The sequence below is a fragment of the Anas acuta genome, chromosome 1 (assembly GCF_963932015.1).
Source record: "Anas acuta chromosome 1, bAnaAcu1.1, whole genome shotgun sequence".
Classification (NCBI taxonomy): Eukaryota; Metazoa; Chordata; class Aves; order Anseriformes; family Anatidae; genus Anas; species Anas acuta.
The window spans coordinates 4008112-4036088 of NC_088979.1; the positions used below are offsets into that span (position 1 = coordinate 4008112).

Consider the following 27977-nt stretch of genomic DNA (forward strand, 5'->3'; position numbering starts at 1 on the left):
TGACTTTCCACCTCCAAGCACAGTCCAAATCTGCACTTTCCCAGCTTTAAAACTTTGGCAGTGACCAAATGGCTCAAATTAAAGCCAACTCCATGGCTGTTCTACATCAGCAGCCACGAGACACTGCTCTAAAGTGACAGAGGAAAAGCACAGGAACAAAGATGCACTAAGAGAAATTGAGATGCTGCAGCTTAACTGGAAGTGTTTTCCAGCCCTGCAGTCAGCTCTGAATATCTCAGCCACAATACTTCTCTTCCTGAGGCCTCTCAAAGCTTTGCAGTGAGCCAGAATACCAGGACATCCAGGATGAACAGCAGTTTTGGTGCAGATGCTCAAGGAAGAGGCTCTTTGCTTTTTGCAAGGCATTTCCACCTCACTCCCTTGTCATTTTTAAGAACATGTAGTTTGAGCATTACACCAGTGTAAAGTCATGGCATCTTTTACAGTGATGTGAAATCAGCTACCACACCACTACCTGACAAGGTTATTTGAAAGGACTAAATAAAAGGGACCACAGACTGTTCTCAGGCTGTAATGCCACATCCACACTGCCGGATTCTTTTCTGTCCCATAACACAGCAGCCAGCCTGCCAGGCTACCTACAGGGATACAAAATCACTTTGCTCAGGCACTTTTCATAAACCCCTTAGAAGAAGTCCTTGGATGGTGAGAACACTGCTGGCTACAAGCCATAAACCATTGTCTTATGCAAAAGAGGGATTGTTGGCACTAAAGGGGACATGATGGAAAACCAAGGCATTTGGGATGTTGAGGATTAGACTGGGGGAACATTCTTGTATTCCTTTGACAGAAGACTACAACATCTTCCCTAATTTGCAAATTGCAGAGCTATTAGGCATAGCAGCTAGATGTTCTCCTGCTGGAGGAAATAACGACGTGGCTGGCTAACTCCTAGATCTGCTTGGGATCAGCATCGCTTCCCCACTTTAACTTTGGAGCATTTGATGATCTCACCTTGTTTGCCTTTGCTGGACTCTAGAGAAGGACACACCTGCTCCAGTCCCCGAGCAATATGGTGTGCATTTGGCACACACACAGCAATTGCAAGAAGAAGGAAGATATGGAGGTAAAGTTTAACTAATATCAGCTCCCAGGGGTCTTGTGTGTTTTGCGTGTAACTGGGGTGGTGTTGGTGATTGCTCTGTTTCAAGCTGGATGTGCAAAGGGCTTGTTTTTCATCTCGCTAAGCTGAATAAACACTGCTGAAACAGTCTGAAAACAGGATCAATTCAAAGAATCAAATGTGCGGATTTGAATATTTTTTTCTTTGTCCCCTATGGGCCTGAATGAATGTTCTGAAGAGCTGGTCAGAAGAGAAATTACAGATGCAAATGGCAAGAAAGGCACTTCCAGATGACTGGAGGACCGGGAGCCAAACAAACACACTATCTGATGCTTGTTTTCTTGCAGGCCAAAATGTTGAGATTGGGCAGATGTCCAAAAAGCCCTTGCAACAATCCATGTGGAAGGAGGAGGGTTTCTGTAATAAAAACACTTCTGTTCACTCAACGTACAGATTGTTTTTGGAGTGTCTTTGAAACAGAGAGGTTGGGGGGGAGGGGAGGAAATTAATCGGTTCTCATTCTCGTTTGATTATCTCTTTGCTTAGCGCTAAGCCAGCCTGCTTCCAAACCCCTCTCATGTGAAGCGAGGACCTTTGATGTCCATATTGTGGACCAGGTGGTCAGGAGAACAAAGGAAAACTGTGAAGGTCGGCATCGGTGCAGGAATCATTTTCCGAGCACTTCACAAATGTTAGAAAGGAGACAGAGCAGGGATGCTGAACAGCAGAAAAATATGTACCATGTCTGGAGAGATTCATGACAGGGTTTTTTTTGGTACTGCTCAGAAAACTGACTTTCAAAACATTTGCAAACAGGAGCTTGTTCTTTTTGGGAAGAGGTGTTGGAATACCCAGCACAACAACAACAGAAAACCCACACCCCAAAACCCACCACAGGAGGAAGGTGTGGAGCTGAGAAAACAGAGGGGAAAATATTAATTTGCCAAGAGGCAGTGACAACTTTTTTGACAGAAAAGTACATTCCACATCACAGAGTTTTTTTTCAGCTACAGTAACCCTGCCAACACATTTCACAGTAAATTCATTTGAGGGCAAAGAAAAAGAGTGCTTAATGCAGACACATGTAATGGAAATGTCAGTTCAATCCATCAGGATTGCTGAAGCTGGCAGCAGAGCTCTGTGCCATGAAGTGTACAATCGCTAAAATACTCATGTTTAACAATGGGCCTCTCAAAACATAAATACCTGCTCCTCCTGCTCTCCCCTCCGCCTGCCTCCAATTTGTACCCACGAGCTCAGAAACCTGATATTTCGAGACCAAAATGCTGCTCGCCTGTGTCCTAGAAACTGAGCTCCCCTTAAGAACAGCAGGTGCTGGGGTAGGGAGGGAGGGACAGAGTGGTTCCCTGTGCCAAAATCTGGGCAGATGCGGTTGTGATGACAAGGACACTCTCATCACCCACCCTGAAAGCTGCAGCAGAAAGGAATGGCAGAGCCAAGTATCACGACACTCATCCCATATCGTGATTTGTTTCTGCCATGCACAGGGTGAAAGTGGGAAGGCAGAAACTTAAAACACGAACTTGGGCTCTGCGTTCTTTTAAGACTAGAAATTGAATTTTTAAGATGATGGAAAAAGTTATTTGGTGCATATAAAACATGAAAGTATTGGATTTGGGCGTCTTGATGTTATCATCAAAGCTGGGTGGGAAACTGTTTGCTTGATCCAAGACAGCATTTGAAATTCTGTCCTGCCTGAACTTGAGCAGAAAAATAAAAATCTGTTAATATGTCATGAAGTGACTGTTCAAATACTAGACTACTTCAAGACTACAATTTGGTGTTAAGATGTTTCATTTTGATTTTGACTTGTTAATTTCTCTTTTCCAGTCTTCTATAACTAGTTTATAATTAATTTGAAAAGGTTGAAACTGAAAAAGGATTTTTTTTTCTTTCACATTATTTTGGAATTTGTCATTTAGATGATTTTGAGAGCTGTTTGCAACATTTCTGCTGAGAAATCTCTCAAGCTCAACACTCTCCCACAAACAAATTCCCTTTTGACAAATGAGCATTTTCTGATAGGAAAAGTTATCTCAAAATATTCCCTGCCAGCTTTAATTATCAGTCAGGCCAACACACAGAGTCTTAGCCTGCATCTTTTGGCATAGTTTACTTTCCTCATGGCATCATCTTCCCAGCTCTGGACAAAACAGCTTTTCATCTAAACAAAATACAACCTAATGCTTATGATTATTGCAGGAGAATTTGAAAGCATGAACCTTAATGGCTGAAAAAACAAGCTGAATGAAACAATATGGGATTTTTATTTCATAACATTTTTTTTTTTTGCTATTAAGCCACTCTCATAATTTAGGGGAATGCAAATATTGTTGTATATGGAAAAGTTGTGATAGATGCAGCAGATTTTAAAATTATTGGTATCTCCTCAAGAAGTATGCACATTTGATTTGTGACTGTCGCCTGGTTTTGCAATGATAATTATATGGAAAAAAATCCCAACAGAACAGTACTCTAAAATGTTACTGCCAGTGTTGCACAAAGCATGAGTGTAGGATGGACATTTAACCTCCAGAATGATTTTCTGTATAAAAAACATACATAGAGATCATGTTAACGCCATTTTATGAAGTCTTTGGGGAAGCAGTTCGGAGGTTATGTCAAGCTGTGGGGGACATATGCCTTAAAACCTGGCCTTTAAGTCTAAAGCACTGGCTTTTTATTGACATTTAATAGAAACTGTTAATTCTGTTGGGCAGATTAACTCTGAACTACATCGTTACTGTTGTGTGCTCTGAAATGGCTGACAATGATAAAAGGTTTAAGTTGCTGCTGCCATTCTGCTAAAACAAATCTGCATGTCATTTGTTTAGTTGCAAATAAATCTCTGGGCAAAACTGTGTAAACAGAGCTGCCCCACCACAAAGAGAAAGGATATTAGGACGTTAATTGGTAGCTAAACTTGGGATATCCGAGGAAACAAACAGCTGGAAGCAACATAAAGAGTTTAAATACCAAGAAAGTGAAAAGGAAACAAGTTTGGGAATTAGAATCTCAGTCTATGCTAACGAATTAAACATGCCCACGACCACGCTCCGACATAGGGGTCAACTGGCAAAGAAAAGCTTGTGTCCATTGTTCTGAACACTGGAAAACCCCGTTGTGACAAGGATACTGAGAGGATCCTACTCACTGATGGCAAGCTAGACACCAGTATGTGAATATATTAATCAATTTAAATGTCTTACCTGTCATATAACATTTGATATCCTGAGAGTTGCTAATGGGGTTGTTGTTTTTGAACATATACAGGTTGAAAGGCATTATGTTATTGCTGCTCAGGTGCTTCCACATATCATGGTCCGGACTCGTCCATCGACCTGCTAGCACATCGTAGTCTCTCCGTCCCATGTGGATAAGCTTTGTGAGGGGGTCGTACAGTCCTCCGTGGTAGCCGATGATGATCTGGAAGTTGGGATTGGTGTCCATATAGATCTCCCCATATGCTGTGTATAGTATCTGTTTAATCATTAAGCCGGTCCCACTGAAGACAGCCAGAGGAGTGCCGATGTTATCGCAGGCTATGTAGAATTCATCGCCGCTGCTGAGCTCCATTGCAAAGAGGTGGCCTTGGAGGTCATAATAGAGGGACGTGATCTCTGAGCTCGAGTGGTTGTACAGATGGGTGACCTTGGTTGGGTTGGTCAGGTCTGCGTAGAAGAACTGCAAGTGGTGGCCATGGCTGGTTTTGCTAGAAACTCTCCTTCCTAGGCCATCGTAGCGGTATTTCACGCTCCACCCACTAGCTTTGTTGTAGGCTTTGATGAGCAGGCCAGCTGAATTGTATTCAAAAATATCATTGCCTCTTTGCTTCAGGAAGCCATCCTCGTCCATTTTGTACTGCACATCCCCCAGTCTAGTAATCCTATCCCTGAGGTCGTACCTGAGTGGGGTAAGGCGGGCGCTATTCCCCGGACTCAGCAAATGGAGGTTTCCATTTAGGTCATAGCTGTAACGCCAGAGTGGTTTGTCATTGATAGACACTGTCTGCAGCTGGCCATCAGCATCATACTCATAGGAGTACCTGGTGGTGTTTGCATAAGGCCCAACCTTTAACTCTTTCTTTACAACTCTCCCCATGTTGTCATACTGCACGGTCATCCAGTACATGAGCGACCGAAATATCTCGTACTGGACCTCCTTCATCCTGCCATAGGCATCGAAATGTTTGGTGTGAGTCATGACAGCGGTGGTGATAATCTGGTTGATGTCGTAGTAAATGACTCCGAATTTACCAAATTGCTCAGTTTTGCCTGATACGTCATCGTACCTGTAGAGATCGATGGGTAAAGGTGTCTCGTTGATGACTGCTTGCATGCTGGTCACCCGAAAGCTGTTGTCATAATTATAGTCAAAGCGTGCATTCACCATGCCTTCCTCAGTGAAGCGGAAAATCTGCCGGTCTATGAGGGGCCCTATCTGTCTGTACCTGATCGTACATGTGAACCCTTCATTCTGCAAGTTTATCGTCTTCAGCATGCCAGCAGTTTCATCATAGGTGAAACTGATCTTTGTGGTGTCGTAGAGCATCTCCGCCAACTTGGACAACTTTCCATACTTGTAGATGACACGTCTCCCTGTCCCCAAGTACAAAGTGTGGAGCAACTGCTCATCCTCTGTGAAATCCTGAATTACTGAGGCGTTGCCTTCTGGGGGTCGGTAGATGTTCCTGTAGTAGCCGACGGAACGGATGGTTTCTAAAGTCTGCCGGGCAACATTGGGCATGGTCACAGACGACAACCGGTCATTCTTATCAAACTCGAAGATGTACTGCCTCTGGCTGTGAAGGAGCAGCACCATGGACTAGGTGGGGAAGAGAAAAGAATAAGTTTTAATCCTTGTTTTCAGGCAAAATCATTCTTAACTCTAAAAAAACCCTGCAAAATTCTCATTCAAAAAAAAATAATAAAAAAAAAATAGGGCAAGTGACATAAGTCTGCACCCACAGGATGAAGTAGTGGTAGCATGCAGCTGTGTGGCCCATCAAGCATCCCCAAGTAGGAGCAAGTCAAAGGAAGAAGCAGTTAGTGCAGTGAAGGTCTAAGTTTAGAATGCTCAGTTGTTCGGATCGATACCGTGTAGCTGTCTCTACCCAAATTCTCCTTGTCAATAGCTTCTACAAACTAACTAAATAAAGCTGATAGAAAGACCAAAGAAATGCTTGAAAAAACACCTTCCTGAAGCTGTTCAATGCCCAATTAACTCGGTGTGTCTATGTGTCGTCTGTTACTGCCTTAGAAACTTCTGCCCACGTGCGTATTCATTGTCAGTGTTTTTTTGCATGTAACTGACAATCACACGGATTGTATAATACAAGGTGCAAGTCAATACTTTTTGCTTTTTAAAAGCCATGTTACTGCAATTTCCTTAAGCTATTGTAGGGATAGGCTCTATATAAAACTTATGAATATCAGCCCCAGGTATGCAAGAAGGGGATCTACGGGACACTGAGTAGTGTAACAACAAATGGTAATACCCAGAAGAAATTAAGTCCCATGCCAACTTACACAATGAAGACTATAGAAACCACTGCAAAGTGTTTACAACAGTCTGGCTGGATTTGTGCCTTGTGCTTTTCATTACGTTTATTTCCTATGAAACAAGAATAGGCTACTCAGAGAAGGGAGGATGTCATACTATATGGGTTGTTTTCACATGGAAAATCCTAGTGGAAATGCCTACTGTTCACTCCTTTGACTTTATCTGCAGATATTTTATATTACAGCTAGCTCAGCAAAGGAATGTTGTGCTTAAAAATCAAATGCCAGAGCTCTACAGCATTAAGACATGCCCTCAGTGTGACTGGGAAAGACTACTGCCCCCAGGGGAACTTTCCATGGTATTTTCAACTGCTTTTTGGGTGGTGTGGCACCGAAGTTTCTATATGCATCTTAGTGCAAGCAGAATCCACAGAAGAGAAGTATTGGGCTATAAGGATCAGTAATCAGCTGCTGTGAAGTCATGAAGCCATGCTAAAGTCAAAGATGTGAAGATCTTTGGCACCAAATGCACCATGAGTGAGAAGTCAGTAGGAGGACTCTCACCTTCTCCAGGTAAGTGTAGCTCCAAGATTTGCCGTCAGCAAAGATCCTGGATGTAATTCTGCCAGACTGATCATACTCCATCCTCTCTGACATCGTGCCCCGCTGGATCCCTGCGATGTGTCCTCCTGGGGAATAGGTGACGTTGACCCCATTCAGTCTGCTGCTGGGTGACCAGAGGCTGGGCCTCCCTGCCTGGTCATAGAGGATGCGGAGCGTGAACTTGCGGTGGTCGTCATAGATCTTCTCTGTTCTTGTCACACGATCGAAGTCGAGGGACAGCAGGTTTCTGTTGTGGACCTACAAGAGCGAGACAAAGAATTAGGAAGCTGGAAACTGTTCTAGTTACCAAGCCTAGCCTTGTTTCACCAAAAACCTCTTTAGATCACACTGGAGACTATCCGGATCTTCATTGCCTCTGGATAAGACTTTCAAAACCAAGTGTTGGCCTAACCCTACTTCTTGACTTCAGTGAGGACAGAGGCAGAAAACCCGTGGGTACTTCTGAAACATCACCATGGTGGATTAATATTGCTAATATCCCAAACCTAGGCTTAGGACTGGTACAGCACATGAGGTATGGCCCTACAGAAGATGTCATAATAAATTGTTGCAAGGGATATTTGCAAGATTGCTTATTAAATCTGGGATATAGAAACTTTTTTGCTTTCATGGACATAAAAAAAAATATTAGTTTTAGAAAGAAGATGAGTTTTGTGTCAATATAGTTGAAAGTTGAGTTTTTCTCTGAGTTTTTACCACATGCACTGGAGGTGAAGCCTTCCACCTGGGATGAAATATGGAGGCTTTGACCACTGTAGATGTTACATAGACCAGGGACTTTTCTGTGAGAGCTGGAGTTTTAGCTTCATTGTCCTGGGGTTATTCTGTGTTGCATAATTACACTCCTGTTACCTCCACTGCCTCTGCATTTCCAAAGATCAAAGGTATCTACTTCAAAGGTAGGAGCAGGAATACATTTTCATTCAGGGATTGTAGCACACAGCATTACAAAAAGGACCTGCTAATACAACTCATGTTTAGCTGCATGTGCAAGGAGATTTAGAAAGCCACATCAGCACAGTAGCAAAGCACCGTGCAAGGATGAAAACCCCACGTTGCCAGGAAAAGCTTGCCAAGGAAGACAGCTGCTTCTCCATCCCACCACTTTCAAACCTTTTTCAGCTGGTGAACCCCTCTCTTTTCTGGGAAGGCGCGGACTCTTCTCAGATGAAATTCAAACTCCAAAGAGCTTTTTTGGTTCCCTCTGCAGCCCTTCAGCTGCAGTCAATAAACCAAGGGCTTGCAGGTTGCTGCAGGGTCTGAGTTAAAAATGCTGCCTTACCCTGCTCTGGGTAACACCAGCACTGAGCACTGCTCTCAGCCCTGGTCCAGCTTTGATCTTGGCCATTTCTTTAGGGTGTATATTGAATTCCCAGTGTATTTTGAGGGATGTGGGAGTATCTGAGAGCTAACCAGGAACAGAAAGGATATTGTAGAGGCAATGGAGAAATGGTGTGCTGGATTCCTGGAGGTGGTGGGAGAGGGAACGGCAGGACCACTGCTGTGCTTTCAGACATCAGTGCTGGAACCTGGGGAACGGGGGCATTACAGAGCCAGAAATCAAAAGAAGGAGTCTCAGAAGGAGGTCAGAAGAGGTAAAAACAGGGCTGAGAAAATGTGGAACTGAGCTGAGGGGGTGCGCGGCCAGCCCAGGCAGAAGGAGTTGGTGCTGTGATGTAAGTGTAAAAATGATGTAAAAGGAGGCAACCGCAAAACTGATTTCCAGTTTATGAATAACAGTGTAAAAGGCAAGTAGGACTTGAGGAGAAAAAAAAAAACACAGTGTGGAAAGGTAGATAATGCTCCAATTAAATGTGTAGCTGAGTTTAAAATAGAATGCAAATGGGCAATGGGAAAAAGAGGAAATCAGCCAAAAGCCCATTGTAACAGGCAAGCTGGGAAATAATTAAAAAGGTATCAAAACTCTAAGTACAGATGCACATATGTAACTAACGGAGCAATTTGATATCTCATAGGTGCTTGCTGCTATAAATAGAGAAACAGAAGTGGCAATTGCCTGCAAAAAGGAAAAAAAAAAAAAAGAAAGCAAAGCAAAGCAGGAAGGAATAATATCTCTGCCTTCCATCTATTCACAGAGCAGCTTCAGCCCAGCAGCTGCAGCTTTTTCTGCTACTGGTCTCTGCCAAGAGAGCTGGAAAGAGCTCTTCCAGGGCTGGGACAGTGAGCTGGGCTGGAAGTGGCCTCCCTGCTCCGTGTGCCATGCACTGTGCTGGAAGAACCAAATAACAGGTCCCCGGGCAGCTCTTAGGCTCCCTCCAAACCTCTGTATCCCGTTACTGGTGCCCTAACTCATTCCACCAACGTGGCAAGGGATTTCTGCAGGACTAGCTGAAACCAGTCTCCCTTTTCATGATTTTTTTTTTTATGATTTGTTTTCTCCTGATCTCCTCTCTGTGAAGCACTGCAGTGCCAACAGCCACCCCGCAAGGTGATGGGCAAAGCCAACCCGACACTGCCAGGCAGCCTCTGAACAGGGGCTAAATCTTTTCCTCCTCGTTCAAGGGAATAGAAGGGAATTTGAATTCCCTTGAATAGAAGGGAATTTTCTGTAGAAGCACTAACAGGGCTGCAGGCTTCAGTCCAACAAGCGTGTTTTATGGTGAGCAGCTAAATAAGGTGCCATCCTACATCCCCGAGTCCTCATCCTGGAAAAGGCTCTGAGACGCTCCTGCAGAAAGCTTTTGCCCCTCAGGGCGTTTGGCAAGGCCTGTGATCAGCACGGGATTGAGCCAGGGTAAACATCAATGCACAGTTCACAGTGTATTTGACCTCCCTTTACAGTGTGTATGGGACTAAACTTGCCCCCAAACTCACATCCTACTACAGTACTTCCATTTAACCCCTTGGTTTGCTCTGGAAAAGCAGGAGCACAGACACGCCGCCATCTCAGATCTCTCCAAATCTTCATGTGGAGCTCCTTTAGCTTAAATGATAATTAAACAGCATGCATTGGTCTCCCTGGGAGAGCAAGAGCATGAAAAGGGAAGATATCTCATAAAAAGGCTGTGGCAACCTTCAGCAGAAGAGCACAAACAATACTTCTGCAGTGAGGACTCCAGGAGCCAACAACATCCACGTGATAGATGGTACCCACAAAGCAGTTTTGCCAGTGAATTGCTGATATTATTGGGGTGGCCTTATCCAAGCCCCAGCTCCCTGTAGAAGTTCTGGAGATGATGCTGGACTGTCCTCACTAGCAAAGACAACTGGAACATTATAGGCATATGCCAGGACCTCTCTGGTTGTGTTGGCCCTGGGGAGTCTTTGGGACACTTGGTCTTGGTGCCACTGTTAGCCTGGTCTTGGGGAAAAGGAACCAAACTGCAACAGGAGTTTTCATGGTTAAAGAAATAAAACAGCTGAGCCAGCAGCTCTGTCAACTGTCCTATTTGCTCCGTTGCCAGAGATTACATCCTTCTTTATTGAAAAATTCATATTTGTTTAAAAAAAAGAAAAAAAAAAAGGAAAGAAGGAGCTCTGCTCCTTGGAGCAGAGCTTAGCCAATGCTCTCACTGCAGATGGGGTCTGTGCTGCTGTTGGCTTGTCAGGGGCTGAATTTTCAGCCAGACAATTAGCGGAGATACCTCGCTGCTCAGCATCAGGTCAGCATTGATGGGACTGTGGAAAAGTTATCGGGGCTGGCCCCTTCTGCCTTCATCCACGAAGAAGTCCCTGCCCTGTGCCTTATCCCTGCGATAAACACAGACACTTTTATTTCCTAGGGAAGGTTGAGGAGGCAGCTGAGCCACTGGCATTATCATGCCAGGAGCTGGTTGAGCTCATGGCAATGTGTCGCCAGTCCCCAGGAACACCCTGCAAACATGGGGCACGACTCATAAAATATAAATCCATGTGACAGCAGCCGAAAAGATGCTGTTTTTAGGGGAACTCCCTCTTTTACAGCAGCCAGATGCTGTTCTCCCCATCTCACAGATCTCAGGGAGAGATGCAGGGCTGCAGCCTTGCTGGGTGTGCTCTTTTCCCACAGAGCATCCTTTCCCCCATGCCTTTGCTGCCGTCTCCTGGGAGCAGCGGGGTGAGGGGAGAGGGAAAGTGGTGATTTACTCACCCAAGGCAGAAAATGATAAAGTTTCCCCAAACGAACAAAAACATGTTGAACTCAACTTCCTTAAGCTTCTCCCTTGCCAGAGAAAGCAGCAATTACTGGTGAGAGGGAAGAGGAGAACATGACATGGAGAATATGTTAAATGCCGAGCAGTCCCCAGGGAGGCAATTAGCACCTTGCAGGTTTATGTCTTAGGGGTGCAGATGCTGCCGTGCAGGTACAGACAGGCAGCTTAAAACTTCTTGCTCACCCTCAGCTCCTTTGAACCCCAGAACAGAGCTGTAACCGAGTCCTTCAATGATGTAAGATGCTCTTCTGCTTCACTAGAAGCAGGGACAGGCCCCAGTAGGCTCCAAATGTGAATAAATGCTGGCAGATTTATAGGGACACGAGTTACCAGCCTGAAAACTCATTTTGCAAGTGCTTTTCCAAATGCAGTACAATATAAAACAAAGACACATTCTGTGTTTGAATCCGCTGTGAAGATTTTGGAAGATAAAACTGACACGGGCAGCTGAGCTGCGGCTAAATGAGTGGAAACTGCTTTGAACACCAAATGGCTGTGCCACAGCTGCAGATTTGAGAAGGCTGTCTCCTTTCAGAGGCAGACTTGTCTGGTAATTTCATTGGTTATTACAATAAAATAAAAAATAAAAATAAAAAAACAACAACCCAAACCAAACATGAAGATTGATGCCAACCGATCTGCAGACATCCAGCAGTTTCCAATGAAGGAGCAGCCTCAGCTTTCACTGCTGTTTGCCCAGCTATTCTCCTGATGATGAAAAAGAGTGAGCGTGTGAGGCTATCGATGCAAGGGGAAAAGAGCAGCGGCGGGGCTGGGGAGGGTGAGGAGCAACGCTTGACAAGTGTGAGCGACGAGAGCCGGGAAAAATCACACCACGGTGGCAAAGGTCACTCAGCAGGGAATAGGGAGAGGTGGAGAGCAAGGGCTGGGAAATACATATTCTGAAACCACAGCGTTAATATTTCCTGCGAAGCTTGAGTGTGAATAAATAGCTGAAATCCTTTGGCCGTGGTAGCACTGCCTTTTTCTCTGAGAGCCTGAATTTGCCAGGCGCTGAGCAGGTTCACATAAGCCCTCGACTCCGAGAGCAGCAAGGTGCAGGGTGAGTGTGCAGGACTCGCTGTTATTACAAGTTCCCCACCTTGCCTGCAGTTAGCAGAGGAATTACAGGCTTACTGGGCAAGAACTTGAAAAAGCCCTGACGAGTCTGCGGCGCATGGTGTGGAACAATGTTTTCAAACCACGTCAGACTCGAGCACAGAAAGCGCTGCCCACTCGGTGGGGAGAGAGCAGCATCAGGCTGGAGCTGTTGATAACTCTTCACATCAGGGAACAAAGGCAATTGCCATGCAATGCCCTGCAAGCCCAGCTCTTCAGCAGGTTCAACAGATTAGCAAGTTTCAGGAACCTAGAGATTTTCCTGAGGCTACACAGATAACAACAAGGCTCACAAAGCTGTCAGTGCTCATGTCTACCAGCAGTACAGGTAGAAAATACCTATTAATTTCTATTAAATGGTGCAATATTTAGTGGTTACGGTCGTCTTGTGCTTGCTTGAACAGCCTGGTGGTTAAAGCTGCAGTGTCTGGTAGGAGGTGATGCATTCCCAGTGATGCAGAGGGCTCAGGGAAATCAGCAGTCCTGCCTGTGATGGCTGAGACAATGACAGCACACAAGGAGACATAAGGACACATCCAAGCCATAAAGATTATGTCACCGGGGATGAACAGCTCTTTCTCTGTCCTGCAGCCTCATCCTGGCTGCAGAGAGTAGAAATCAGCCCTGTCCCTTTCCGTCACAAGGCTGGGGACTGACAAGATGGGAAGCAGAGTCCAAAACTGCTCACGCCTCTCACTTACCCTCAGCCGACGTCCGAAGACGGTGACCTGCCCTCTCGCTTGCTCCTTCCTCTGCCTCCACTCCACGAGGTTGAGGCCGTTGTCGATGGGCAGGGTGACATTCCTCTTGCCCACCGTGGGGTTGACGGTGCCGGCCAGCAGATGCGGCTCGGTCTGCAGGGCCACCTCCATGCCATTGGCAAGCATCAGCCTGAGAGAGCCATCTGCGCCGATGTAGTAGCTGTTTCGGACTTGATCTGAGGACAGAAAAGAGAGCTTTTAAAAGGGCTGCCCCGTGATTGAGCTCCAGCCTTTTATTTGCTCCCTCATCCAGGCCTCACCAATATTTCTGGTGGCTGCAACCAAATGCACTCTGTCACTCACCTGTCCTACTTACAGGCAGCAAAGCACTGAAAACTGAGGTGAGGAGTCATTTTTTTCATTCTGATGAGATTCTGCAAGGCCTCAAAGTCTTGCAGAAAAATCTTACACAGGTTTAAAAAGCCACCAGTGGAATAGCCTCGTAATACCTTATTCAAGGACAAAGGTTCAACCTTCTTCCCCTAGGCTAGGATAAAGACCTACACTAAAACACCGAGTGGTGAGATATTTGTTTTAAACCACAGTCCTGCTGAAAACTTTCCACATTTTTATACCCCAAAGATCCCAATTTCTCTACAAAATATGAAAAAGTGGGGCCACCTCCTTTTCTCAGCTTATTCCCTATCTCACAAGGGACAGGAAATTGCACGGCAAGTTAACGCTAACCAGTTCCCCAAACAACAGCCAAACTCTCTTGTTTGGGAAAGCTTTCAGGAGGCAAGTGAAGACCTCATGTTTGGAGAAAAAGCAGAGGCACTAAGCTCCCACACATCTCCGTACATCTGTTCTCCGCTAGCTCCTGACAGATCAGCAGATTTGGAGGCCAGGATTTGGGATTTCAGGAGCAGAAGAGGAGGAGGACAATATCCCTTGCACACCCTTCAGGAACGAGGCAGGCTGAAACCCTGTCCTTTGAAACTCCAGCTGGCACTTCTCTCTGCAGAGCTTGTGAAGGGTAAGAAAACATGAGACTTGCTCAATGCAGAATAGCTTTAAAAGTGCATTATACACAGAGTGACTTATTTGAAGCTCTTCAAAGGCTGAAAAATATTACCATTTCTATCTCCCGGGCTGCCATAAATACCTAATTGTGAATAAAAATACCCATTAAAAATTCATGTCAATTGTTTTTCCGTTCCGAGGCGAGTAGGGTTTTGTTCACTAGTTGCTCTGCCATAGCTCAGCAGGAAACGAGGTCACAGCAAAATTACCATCTCTCGTCTAGCTGAAATAGATCAGCAAAAAAGAAAGAAAAATAAAAACATCAACAGAGTTTGGTATAATTAGGGAAGGAAACCTGACACCAGCTGGTCGCTTTTATTGTGAGGCTGATCCTGGTGCTGCTGGAGCCAGCTGGAGTCTTGCCACACTGATCTCAGCAGGACCACAACTCAACTTACTGTACACAGTTAACCTAATGATGGTGTGAAATTGCTGTGGCACCAGATTTTGCCACTATAAATGTACAGCAGTGATCCACAGCACAGATTCAAGCGCTTTGGCTACACCATTGTCTACTTAATTTGATGGTCTTTTGACCCAGACTCCAGCAGGATTAAACTTGTGAACACTCCAGGCTTGATTCTCCAAATAAAGAGGAAAGAAGACAGTCTGCTGGCTTTCACTTTTTTTGCTCTTAGATACTTGGTCTTCTGAAATAAAGTAGTAGAGATCCACTTTAAATCAAATCAGTGAAATATCTCTGCACTACAATAAATCCCTCCTTCCTTCGTCCTTCACCAGGAAGCAGGGGAAACACTCTCTGGGATTCACTGGGCATGTGGTGTTCCCTTTGTGTCACACAGGCACCACAGAGGGGTTATGGTGGATTGTCACCAGCAGTATGAGAACTACAAATCCATTACTTTCAAAATTTCCCCAAGAGGAGACACTTCTTGGGTTTGGAAGGCATTTCACCAGAGCTACATGAAATCCAGGTGCTGTATTTTACAGTGATTTAGCTTAGAGGTATGGTTTAGTGGAGGACTTGTTAGTGTTAGGTCAGAGGTGATCAGTAGGTGATCTTGGAGGTCTCTTCCAACCTAAATGGTTCTGTGATTCTGTGATTAGACTCTATTTTTGTACTCTATTTTGGCCTTGAAAAACTACCCTTTTTGTCAGCAGTCTACAGGGAAAAATCCCACTGAATTTCTGTTGGCTATACGGGCTCCTAAGTCCATCCTAGAGGAACACATAATCTTCTGCAAATACCTTCTCAGATCTCATGAAAGTTCATTTTTGGTGCCCAAGCCCAAAAAATGCAAATTCTGTCCCTTAGAGACCTCAAGGTGAGATGAGGTCACCTCACATATCCTGAGCATCCCTAAATCCTAATGCAAAGCTAGCGTATGGATCCATGTTGGTCTTTTCTGACAGCCCTGACACCCACCTTGGCTAAGGCAGGTGGATGTTCAAAGCTTTTAAGGGTGCTTAATTCTGATCTGGGGGTTTGAGGGCTGGGCAACACCCCAGCTCATCACAGATCTCATCCTTGATATGGGGATTGCTTACTTTGGGACAGAGGGTCCCAGTAGGTGATGGGGGTCTATGGATGAGAGTCCACAGTTGTGAGTCCTATAACTAAGGATTTCTGAGTGCCTGAACTCCAACTCCGACCAAGAACAACAGAATTTAGGTATTAAAATACCTTTGTGAGGTCTGTTTCTGGTCTCTGCGTGGAGCCATAAAACGCCTCCATCACACACTGACTGTAGCCAGAGCTTGCTCAGTGTGATCCAGGTTTCTTTGAAAGGTTTGCAATGGATTTGTGAAAGCTGGCCAGAGCTTTGAGCCCTGAAGGAAAATGCAGAAGCACCTCTCATGAAAAGGGAATCTGCAACGTGCATTTTCCATTGAGAGCAACCGAGCGGGTGAGATGCTCAGAGACCTCGAATGGCTCCAGCTCCTTCCACCAGACAGACACTTGGAAGGCAAATTACATTTCAGCTGTGCTCAGCACATCCCTGGGTAACTCCAGTGGCCTTCGTTTCAGTTTCTACAGTGATGCCAAGAACAAACAACGGCCTCGGTTTGGGAATACTGCTCGTGGGAAAGCCACCCTCAGCAGGTCACGGGCCACCTCTGCTGCGACATTATCCAGATCTTCAGTTTTAGGTAAGTGCGTTTCTCCAGACCCAATGAATTTTGTAATTTTATACTTTCTCAAGATGGTTAAGCTGTTTGTAATACTGTGTATCCCAACGGCAACAGTGGCCCTGTGCTGGAGGGCAGTACAATGAGATAATTGACCGTGGCACCATTATGTAACTGTGCCTTCAGCTCTGGATGTATAAATCACATTGCAGTCAATTATCTCACTAAAGGGCCCCCAACAGTGGGCTCTATTGCTTAATTAGGCTCTTGAGGTGAAGCCAACCTCGTGTCTGTGCAGTTGCCAGACATCTTAATGCAAGTGGATGGGATGGGGCGGGGTAGGTTGGATCTTGCTCCGCAGACTGAAGGGAGGAAAAAGAAAGTCATTGTGCTCCCCTAGAGGGATACTGGGCACAGCTTGAAGGGGCTGGCACCCTCTCAGCTGCCTTCTCCAAAGGCAGGAAAGGCAGCGTGAAGGCATAGTAGGCACTTTCTTTTAGGAAAGCTTGCTTTTATTATAGGGAGGGGGAGGGAAATGCACGTCCCAGAGACATGGGAACAAGTGGGACTCTGGAACACGTTGGTCTCACTTGGAGCACTTTGTTCTTCACCAGGGGAAACGATGTCTGGCAGCCTGTTGCCATTAGGCAAAGCATGAATGAGACATGGGGAGTGAAGAAAGCTGATGGTTTGCCAATCCTTTCTCTTGCTCCTGGCCCCAGGGAACAGGAGTGAGGGACCCCCAGGAGGCTTCAGCCTTCAGAACCTGGAGATCCAGGTTGGCATGGTTTGTGCACTACATCTTCTGCCCTTACCGGTACATCAGCATGGTGCTACACCACTCCTTATTCCTCTTTCCTTTCCCACTTCATCACCTTTTCCTCCACCTCATCAATTCCCTGCTTCCCCACCTTGCCATCACCAGCAGAGCTGTGCTCATTTCCAACAGCTGCAAATCAGTCCCACCCCTGCTGCCCACATCTCCTTCCTCCATCCTGCCTCTCCACCCCAGCCTTTTAGCTGAAACACAGATATTTGGGGACTGGGATGGTCATTTTTTTGGATGCTGCCCTCTGACTATTTGAACAGCCAGTGAACAAAGAGTTAGAGAAACCTCTGGTAACCATCTGGAAACCTTTTCCAGGGGGAGAGGAACTGCTAAGTTGGAAACCACAAAGAGAACGAAGCAAAGGGGGTTGGATGGAAGCACGGCGAGATTTACACGACCCTTTTTGTTGTAACAATAATGGTAGTGATGACGGAGGACTACGCTACATGGCAAGGGGACTGGCTGAGAATGAAGCAGAAAACAGCTGCAGAACAACTCCAGAGCTAGGGAATGAGGCTGAGTAGGTGTGAGTGTGCGTCTGCCCCAGCATGTGGGGAGCTCTGGGGTGCTGGGGATGCAGGTGGCAGGGATTATCAGGACGGTTCCTGTTTCCTGATGGATAATCCCACGCGTGCAGCTTGGCTGGGAGAGGGAGAGGGGCCTGACTCACCTTGGAGCAGGGTGTAGAAGGCTCCCGATGCCGACAAGTTGGTCGTTATTGTCACGTCGTCCTTGCTGGAGGTTTCCACCTGGACGTGCACGGAGCTGTCGGTGTCGCTGCGGAAGCTGCTCACTTGGCCAGTGGGGAAGGTGACGTTGGTCAGGCGGCCGAAGCTGTCGTACCTGGAAGGGAGGATGGAAGGAAATCAACAGCACGAACACAAGAGTGGGACACACGGATCATCCTGCAAAGCAGAGACCAAGTCTTGCTGCCTTCACCCAGATTTTTCGCAGACAAAACCCTGCTATCTGTCAGGACTACCTGAACTTTCTTTTTGGCTTTATGAAAAGAAAATTACGGCTTTTAGCTGAAGGAAATGAAGCAAAGAACAGAAAATGACTAAATAGGCATTAGCCTGGTTTTTAACAATATCTTTCTGATGCTCATCACCTGCACTGTGCTTCTTGTTTATGTCAGAAAAAAAACTTTATTTTCCATCCACTGTGCTGTGACCTGTGGGAAAGCACTGGTCTGTGCATCCTGTTTAGCAGAACTAGGAGTTTCTGAAGACCACCAGCTTTCTGTATGGTTGTGTCCTGAGCTCTTCAGCACTTATGTTCTATCCTATTTTAAAAGCTAATGTTAAGGTGGAAGCAAGGACTTGCCAGATTGGCCACACCAGGTAGAAAACCGTCCTTTGTGAACACGATGTAAGGCCCTGAGCGCACAGCTGAGACCCCTGTCTCTGCCTTTTGCTGTTCCTAGGGCCATCTGGAAGGACTGATTTGAAAGCACAAAAAAGCAGGTCACTTTTCACCCCTACTGAGCCCTTGGCTTTTCCAATGAAAGACCCAACACAAGCACCATCTGGGAAGGTTTCTGTGATGTGGACACCTGTCTACCAGGACCCAGATGAAATGAGCTACACACACGCTGGTCCCACAGCAGCTAGCTAGCCAGGGGGTTATTTATTTATTTTTCAATAAAATGAAGAAGCAGACAGTGGTGCCTGGAGGCCTTCTGAAGAGCAAACGTTCCTCCCATTCGTGGCATTTCAAAAGAGGTACCCTTTTGGGTAGCTGGCAAGGGACTTTTGGAGGAAGGTTCCTGCAGAGTTACACGGAGAGCAGCAGGAAGATCTATGGACCTCCAGGCAAGGGATATGTAAATAGGCAGGGAGAAACAGCAGGAAAAAAATCAGCAAAAGCCGTCAGAGATAAACATTTGACTTTTTCATGTCCTGCCCAGGAGAGAAGGGCAAGAAGGGCACATCATTTGGGGACACAAAGCAAATGGTGGTTGAGCAGGGAGAACTCATTCTCCTGCAGCACTCAGCAGTGATCTCTGATGGAGCACAGCTCGGGGCACTACTCCTCAGAATGATGAAGTAACATAAAGGATACGTTAAGGAAAACATGCTTAGAAAGCATGATCTAAGAGGGAAAGCCAAAAGAAATGAGCTGCTGTAAATGAGAGGAAACAAAGAAGTGGGGACATGCCAGCCTGAAAATGGTTGTTCTGAAAAGGTTTATAATTTGTCTTTTCTACTGAAGGTGTGACAAAAGGTACAGGGGAGATTCAGGTCAGAAACTGGAGAACATTTTCCAGGTCCACGGTTGCCCCAAGCAGAGGAACAGATGGAGCTCTGGACACCCCACTGATCAATGCTTTTAAGAACAGGTGAGAGAAATGCATCAGAGAGGGTCTGGATGTGGTTGATCAGATATCAGAAGGAGCAGAAGGGTTGAGAAGCTCTTGATCCTCTTCAGGATTACTGTGAGCTTGGGAATAAGACAACAGACCCCATCTAATAACAAAAAAGACTCCTGAATTGCAATTTAGGAGAGACCCCAAACCTGCCACTGGCTCTGCACTGTGCAGAAAAACACGTTTGCCTCTTCTCTTCCTTTCTCCTTTGTCCATTTTCGTCCACAATCCTGTACTTCACTGCTGACAGGGGTGGCAGTAACTTGATGTGAGGAAGGGCTGGCTAAAAAGGTGATTTTTGTTGCAGTTTGATATTTAGTGAAGTGCCTAAATTAGTGAGCTCACTGCGAGTCTCTCCAGCTCTTGGCTTTGGAGACGTCGCCGCATGAAGCTTTTCTTGCCCAGGAAGGTGGAAGAAAGCATCTGGCCATCCAGTATCAGCCTATCCTTCTTGGGATTATCCACGCATGGGGGAAGGAGCAGCCTTGGCTTTTCCCTCCAAGACCTTGGCAATCGATCAGCTACTTGTGAAGTGGAAAAGAAGGGGGAAAAAAAAACACAAGAGAAAGGGATAAATTCAGGACTGCGTTGCAGGAGGCTGGCAGGGACCAGCTAAAGCTTTTCCAAGTGGCTAGGAGAGCACGGTTTGGATCTAAACTGAAGCTCCTTGCAAGAGCCAGAACTAAAGCTCTCAGTACCAGGGGCCTTGCTCCTTGTTTGCCATTGTCCTGTTTGGTCTGAGATGGGATGTATCCAGACATCTCCTCCTAAAACAGTACGAAATCTTAAATTAAATGCATCATGAGAGGTATCTTTATCCTATTTGCTGATACAGGACACAAGGGACATGATTTAGTCTTCCCCTTGAGCAGAGAGAACACTGTTATCACTAAAGGTGTGTTATGTAAAACCCCCAATTTTTTCCACTGTGACACCAGTAGACCTATATATAAAACAGTAAGGGTAGTCTCAGATCCCAAATGCTCTGAAATTTAAGGAAGATGGGATCTGAATTTAGCCCCTCTGACTCGGTGCAACCATAGGGGACGGACCCTGCTCTATTTATAGGTTTTAAGAGTCAGCTGCTGGAGCTGAGCCTGTTTCACCTCCTAAAAATAACAGCACGAATCTAGGTGTGCTGAACTGAAGTCTGGGGTTGGACTGTGGTGTAACACAGGTGTGAGTGTGAAAGGAAGCAGGTCCATGGATTAGGGAAAGAAGAACAGCAAGAGCTGGGATGGGGTGAGAGAGCGATGGCCATGTGGCTACTACTTCATTGAAGTGCTGAGTCAGTGTCCTCTGAGTCATATGATTTATCCGAATTGAATGACACTCAGCACCATGCTGACAGCACAAAACCTATCTTCCGTGCAAGCCCTACTTACAGCTCAAAAAAACGCTCACAATGCCTGTGGATGCTCAATTTCACAGCCCCAAGAAACAGCAGACACTCGGATCCTTAAACTCTTCTTTATTCCTGGACATCCAGCCCACAGCACCCTCACAAAGGGTCCTCCAGTGCTTGGTGAAGGCTGCTCCTTCCTTTAAACAACCCTCCACCCCACTCCCAGCAGCTCTGGGCTCCCTCCACCACGTCCCCAGACACATCCTAACATCTCTCCTGCCACCCCCTCAGCACTACTCGTCTTCCCCAGCATCCTGGGGATCAGACAAGGTACCTGCTCATGTACCTTTGCAGCCTCTCATGCCACTAAACAAGAGAAAAAACTGTTTTTTTGCTATTCCACAGTGGTGGGATAGTGGGCAAATATGCTGATACCCTCTGCCTGTGCAAACTGGATCAGAACAACAGGAAAAAAAAAAAGAGTATGATGGTGCCTAAATTTCTGCATGTGTTTTTCTTTTTAAGTCAAAACAAGTGAGTACAACAAGTGTAATTTACATGGTTACATTTTTCCAGCTGCTAAAAACTCCCATGGCAGGGAAGAAGTTCACCAAGAGCATCCATTTGGGACTTGGGGTCCCCAGGAGCAAGGCTCGCTTTGGCCCACAGCAGCCTGCGATGGCATGTTGGAAACTATTTAAGATGCCTGCACGTGTACATGAGGCTTTTGGCACCTCCTTCGTCACCACATTAGCCTCTGTCAGGAGTAACCCGAACCATCTGTGCTCCCTGCGTCTGCTGCGGCTCTGCCCAGGAGCCAGGCGGGGACCGTCGGAGCGCTCGCTTTGGGGTGACAGCTCACCTAGCTGCAGCTGCGAGGGGGTCATGCCTTGCAAGGGAAGGGGGAAGGCAGCCCAACTAGACTGCTCCGGTTTTAATTATGGCTTTTAATTAGCGGCAGACGAAGTGCACAACACTCACGGCCAGACAAAAGCTCCTTTTAGTGCTGCGGTGGCTGTGCAAAAGGAGACACGCACGCGGTGCTTTCCTCTTGGTGAGCGGATCCTTTTCACTGTTTTGCTCAGGACTGGAGCATTTCCCTCTTTTCCCCTGAATTTGAGCGTACGGCACATACCTGATGTCATCTCTCACACCCTCACAGTCTCCTGGGACACACGAGCTTGAAGGCTTCAGCATCCCAAGCAGATAATGGGCTTAACACGTGAAATGAGTGACACGGCTGTGGCCATTCCTTCAGCCCTACAAAGGCACTTGGAGGACTCATCCTCAGCTCGGAGAGGAAGGCCAAGCGACTGCAGATATGTGCCCTGGTACTTGGGGTAAGATAAATCTCTCCCAGTCAGCTAATTTCTTAGCTAAGCCCCCCTGGGTTTCCACCGCCCCAGGATTTAGGCGTGGGCCAGTTTTCATCACAGCCTAAGACTCCTGTGTTCTCCAAATGCTCTGAATTAAGGAAATGCTGAAACATGGGAGTGCACACGCAGCAGCCACTCGGAGCAATGAATTCATCACCTGCTAACACAGCTGCTGCCTCCCATTCAAACCTGCTGCAGAGCCTCAGCGTTCACAATTACAGTGACAATTATTAGGCCAGCAAAGGAAGCTGCTGCCATCCATTCCCAATTGGAAACGTATTTAGCTAAGGTTCAATGCCCAGAATTAAAATGGTATTTGGTGCTTATGAGGCCTAATTGTTAGCTTGTAAACATTCAGAGCTTTCATTTATCACATTACCATTGTGTAGAGACCTGGGCCTTGGGAATTAAAGAGAGCATCCTAAGTACCGTCTATTCAGAAATCAATTCCTTGCCTGAGCCTCCGAGTTTCCTCATTTTAGCTTTTTCACATTTCATCAGCCTTTTAAAACTATGAGTCAAATAGATCGGAAAAAAAATCACTGTAATAATATTGCATTTAGTGCCAAAGTGTCCTAATGTACTTTGCAAACTATATTTTGCGTGTGATTATACAGCCGTGCGCCCGCCGCCTCTCAACAAGCCTGTCTCTTCGCAATTTTTCAAACAACATTAAACACAACATTAAAAATAAATCCATAATAGACAAACCGATACTACTCAAATATGTATGAGGGCGAGTCCTCTCCCTAATGACACAAAGCCAGGCTGCAGCCACCGTCTGCAGAGTTTTCTGGCTGCCCAAACCAGAAGATGAAGACCTTTCTAGCTGCGTTTCAGGCCAGGCCAAGGGCTCCAAACGTGACCTCACAACTTAGCAAGAGGACTGGAGAGGTGTTGTTTTATCCTGGCACTTACTGGAGTTTCACTGTAGCTTCTGCAGAGGAACAATGATGAGAATCGGGTCATATTATCATTTATATTATATTATAAGAAAATGTGGAGTGAAAAAACTAGCTAAAAGAGGCAGAAGAAGAGGGAGAGCAAAAGTGGCTCATGTTTCTTTTGCTCCAGCCTGCTGCAGCCACGGGAGGAGACCCTCACTTGAACTACACTAAACCAAGGACGCCACCAAATCCCATAAATCTCCGTGTATGACCTGAGATATCAGCCGGTGATAAAGGGATGTTATTAATGCAGCAAGCTAGCTTTTCTCAAAGTCAAGAGGTGGCTGCTCCTCTAAAGGTAATGAGTGTTATTTATCTCTGGGTTTGACTACGAGAGAAGGAATTGCACAGCTTTTCTGCCACCTGCAAGGCAGATGGAGTCTGGGTAAATGCTTAGCATGGTCATTCCACCCCTGTTTTGGTGTCCCAGTCACCCAGACCATTGGCTGGGGCACCCAGCACCACTGGTGGTGGGGTGGGACCTCTGCTGAGTGCTGGGGGTGTCAGGAAGCCATCTGAGGTCTTCTCGTGTGCTCAGCCCAGCTGGCTTCTACCTTCAGACCATTATAGGTTTGGCAGAGTTTGGTCCTCTACTAAACAGCTTCCTACATTATGGGTCAATGCTTCCCTTCCCTCCTATCCGGAGATCTGGCTCCACGTTCTCCTTTGCCCTCTGCCGCTTCTTGGGCAGCCCATGGAAAGGTTTTGAATTTGTGGGCTTGACTGCAGCGATGTGTAAGTATTTAATTCTGCACCGGAGGAGGTGACCTTCAGGACTAATTGGGCACACAAAGGACCTAAGTGAAAGAGCCTCATCTGGGTTAAATAATGCATAGAAGGTTTGACTTTGGCTCAGAGGGAAATTGAATTAATGTACAGTGATACCATCTCCATGAGCTAATCAAGATAATTGCCATATTCTTGATTTAAACAAATATGTTAAAAAAAAAAAAAAAATCCGGATTCTGAAGTAGAGATAAACAGCAAGGGTAACCAGCTCGGTGAAGGCTGGTAGCGAATTTTTCATGTCAAGAGGAAAAGCAGCAACAACAAAGCAGTCGCACAGCATCCTTTGTCTTTGACTTGAGGAGCTGGACAACGAGAAGCTGTTACCCTGGCAGAGCATCCAGATCCAGCTCCGTTGGCACTGATTATCACTGTCACGGGTTGAACGGGAAGGCAAGTCTTTAATCCGGTTACCGGACAAGATGAGCTGTCCTGCATTAATTGACAGTGAGTGTCAAGCCCTCTGCGGAGGCAGAAGTCTGTATAATGCTAAAACCCTCACAGAAGTCCTAGGTAGGTCTTTAGGGACAGGCTAATTGCTGCAGGGAGCTAAGTTTCACTCTCAAAGTAAGGGGGAACTGCATGATACTGGACCTTGCTCTGTGCTAAACCCAATCAAGCAGGACTCTTACAGCAGGTGTTGGTGTAGGAAGGGTGCAAGGATGAGCTGCAAGTGCTGTCAACAAGTCTTCCACCCCCCAAAAACAGCACCTGTCTCCTTCCTGAACCCCTGGAGGACCTGGATTCCCTGGTTTGCCTTCCACTGCGGGGTCAACATATCAGACATATCCTCGTCTCTCCTCTCCGGAGTCTCACCAACGTGTCTGTATATCACAGCTCTTCGCAGCCATACGATAAAAGCTGAGAAATGCCCCGGTAAGAGCAACAACCAAAGCAGAAGCAGAGATGCTGGACACATACCTATGTAGTATTGTCACTCTTGCAACACCACCGCTTTTTCGTGTTGGGTACCAGGTTTTATGGTCCTCCACAGACAGTAAGGTAAAGGTAAATCTTGCAGGGATGTTCTTCATGGGGCCACTGGTGCAGCGTAAACTTGCCAGCTGGATTTATGCTTACCCTTAACTTTTAAAGCAGTGGTGCCCATCCTGCCTGGGGCCATAAACAACTGTTATGTGCAGTGAGAACCATCAAGCTTTTCCTTGGAGTCAGATCTGATGTCTTTATTTCCTCGGCCACAAGCAAAATGGAAATAGGGGCTTCACCTTCCCCCTTATCCAGGACTGCAAACAGCTCAGAGCACCTTCCAGTCGCTCATGATCACAGGATTTCTCTAAATCACTTAAACTTCCCCAGTGTAAATTTCCCGATGTTCTGATACAGAAACCAATAACCTGCAAGTTTCAAACATCAATTTGTTTTACACCATCTTCTTCAACTTCTTGGCTATCAAGGAATTTACATTTCATCTTGCCATGCCTGCACTCATCCCTGTGGTTTGTGTTCGACTCATGCATATCTTCTGTCTAGAGAAAATATATCTTAGGGAAGGCATCCAGAGTTATGATTTAAGATACCAAGAAATAGAGAATATACTGCTTCTCACAGTTGGTCGCTCTACCGGTTAGCTAATCTCAGCCCTAAAAAATTACACTGCCCTGTCAACTTGAATGTCTCTACCTTTGCTTTTCTAGCCCTTTGCCCTTCTCGTGCCTTTCTCTGCTAGGCTGAGAGTCCTTCTGTAGGTGACAGTTTTGTGCTGACATGCTGTGATCTGGACACTTCTGGTGCTAAGATAAACAGATCAAGTTGTTTTAGTTCTCAAGCATAAAGCATTTTCTCCCCACGACTGCATTTTTGAACTGTGTTTTTTCTGCACACTCTTCTATTTTCCCCATCCTTCACAAACTGCAGACACCAGAACTGATAGTACTAGTCTCATCAGTGTTGTGCAGGGAGAAAATCAGCTCCCTTCTACTCACTAAAGTAGCAAGGGATGAGTAAACATATTCGTCTTATTTTTCCATCCAAGCAATGGGTTAGACAGACTTGCCATGGATGGCTTCATGATTTGTTTACTCCAACCTCTGAGAGTCAACACTCAGCCCCATTCTTTAGATGTGGCCTGTTACATTTGTACCTTGGCAGTAGACTGTGTAATAATAACATATTATGTTTAAATGAAACTTAATTTATCAATAAATCTAAGGATATCACCTTTATTTACTAATCTTCTAATTTTACCAGTTCTGATTTTTTTTTTTTTTCCAGATCATGCATGCAAAACCAGGGTAGGATCAAGCCCTGCTGATTCACCCCAAACAACCCCACTGAATGATCCCCTATTGCTGATTAACTTTTCAGAGCAAGTTCTTGAGGTATTTAATATGCACTTTTCACAACTGAGAAGAATAGAAGACCAACCTCATGGACAGGTTGGGAAAGGATCAATTAGGATTAAGACGGGCTAGGATAGCGTAGGATAGGATGAGGAGTGACAGTCTTCAATTCAAGCAAGGAAGATTTAGACTGAGCATATTAAAAAGTTTTTTTGACAGTAAGACCAAACTTTAACAATAAGATAGGTAAAGACATTATTAGCACTAGCAGAATTTATGAACAACTTAGATCAGCTTGATAGGATCCATTTAACCAAACTGTAGATATCTGCAACGTAAACACCCCCGTCTGAGCTAATCATTCTGGACTGCTTTTATGGAGGTAGACTTTCAGGCTACTACTTGTCTCATTACATCCTAAAGCCACAATATCTGATATAACTCATCTGAAACTCACCTTGAAAGTACCTGTTTTTCTCCACTGCCTATAAAGGGAGGCTGAGGTAACTAATTCAGAGATGGGCTTTTACACTGCAGTTGTATAAAGTTACATCAGAATCTGTCAGGAACAGTTAAATAGAGATAACTGATCACAGGTTTGGATGAGATATCTCTGAAGACACATTCCCAACTCTATTTTCAGTGATGCTGCGCTATCATATAGTGCTGACTTGCTCTAGTCAAGATTTCCATAGCCTAACCACTGGAGAATACTGTCTTCCATTTAGCTCTAAAAAGCTTTCTTATGACTCTTCTGAAGTGCATAAAAGGACCAGAATGATGACTTTCACAAATGCTCTATTTTGCTGGATAGCAAGATATAATGGATCACTGTTATAAATATATCCACAGACTAAGTTGGATTTTAGCTTCTGTTTCATTTTATCTCTTTTATACTTTCAGTCACACTTTTAATATGCTTTAGGTAGAAATCTGACCATTAGTGGCTGTAATGTTTAGTTTACTTCACTGTCCATCGCTACATCTGTTTTCGAGCACAGGAACTATTGGGTTCTTTACAAAAAGAAAATATTGCCTTGATTTAGCATGATGGTCCTGACAATAAAGCAGGCTTCCACTCCTATAGAGAAAAACACCCTGTCTTTCCTCCCTAAAGCCTCCCTCAAGCAAATTCAATGTAAGAGATGGAAGGGTATTAACTTTGATTCACTGAGGAATATTGCTGTAGTAATTGCAAACAGAACCTTGATGGAATGCAAATAACCTTTCAAAAGATTCATCACAGAGTTTCCATCAGTTCTTTTAGAGGCAAGAGCAAAGAAACTCAAAACTGGGCCTGGAACATTTAAAAAAAGAAGAGCCAAATCAACTGCATGTCTAACACACGGGTATGTGGATATGTGGATTTAGCCAGCTTTCCTCCCTGAGTATATCTTTTTTTTTTTTCCCCCCCAGTTTTTGTCTTTGTAATCTTGGGAACTATCTATTCTATCCAAATTGGTCTCCTACAATGGGTTTATTATTATGGTATCTGAATGCCTCCATGTAACCACTCAAACCATATAGGAAATCATGCGCTAAAAAGAACATTTCAAACAGGCTGGAATTTGAGAATAAAAATGGAACTAAGGAAGAGGGGAATGGTTTCTCAACAGCAGAATGAATTTGTAGACCATCCTTCTAGAGG

At 45.5% G+C, this 27977-nt stretch overlaps 1 protein-coding gene across 15 annotated transcripts in view; it reads right to left on the reverse strand.

The window, feature by feature from the left end:
- Positions 1-27977, reverse strand: part of TENM4 (teneurin transmembrane protein 4) — a 1646934-nt gene that overhangs the window by 15452 nt on the left and 1603505 nt on the right. For all 15 annotated transcript variants that reach the window (XM_068654787.1, XM_068655360.1, XM_068655430.1 and 12 more), the window contains 4 exons: positions 17878-18050; positions 13205-13440; positions 7171-7467; positions 4315-5929 (listed from right to left, as the gene is read on the reverse strand). In XM_068654787.1, coding sequence (XP_068510888.1) covers positions 4315-5929; positions 7171-7467; positions 13205-13440; positions 17878-18050 — 2321 coding nt within the window. The remainder of the gene's footprint in view (positions 1-4314; positions 5930-7170; positions 7468-13204; positions 13441-17877; positions 18051-27977) is intronic.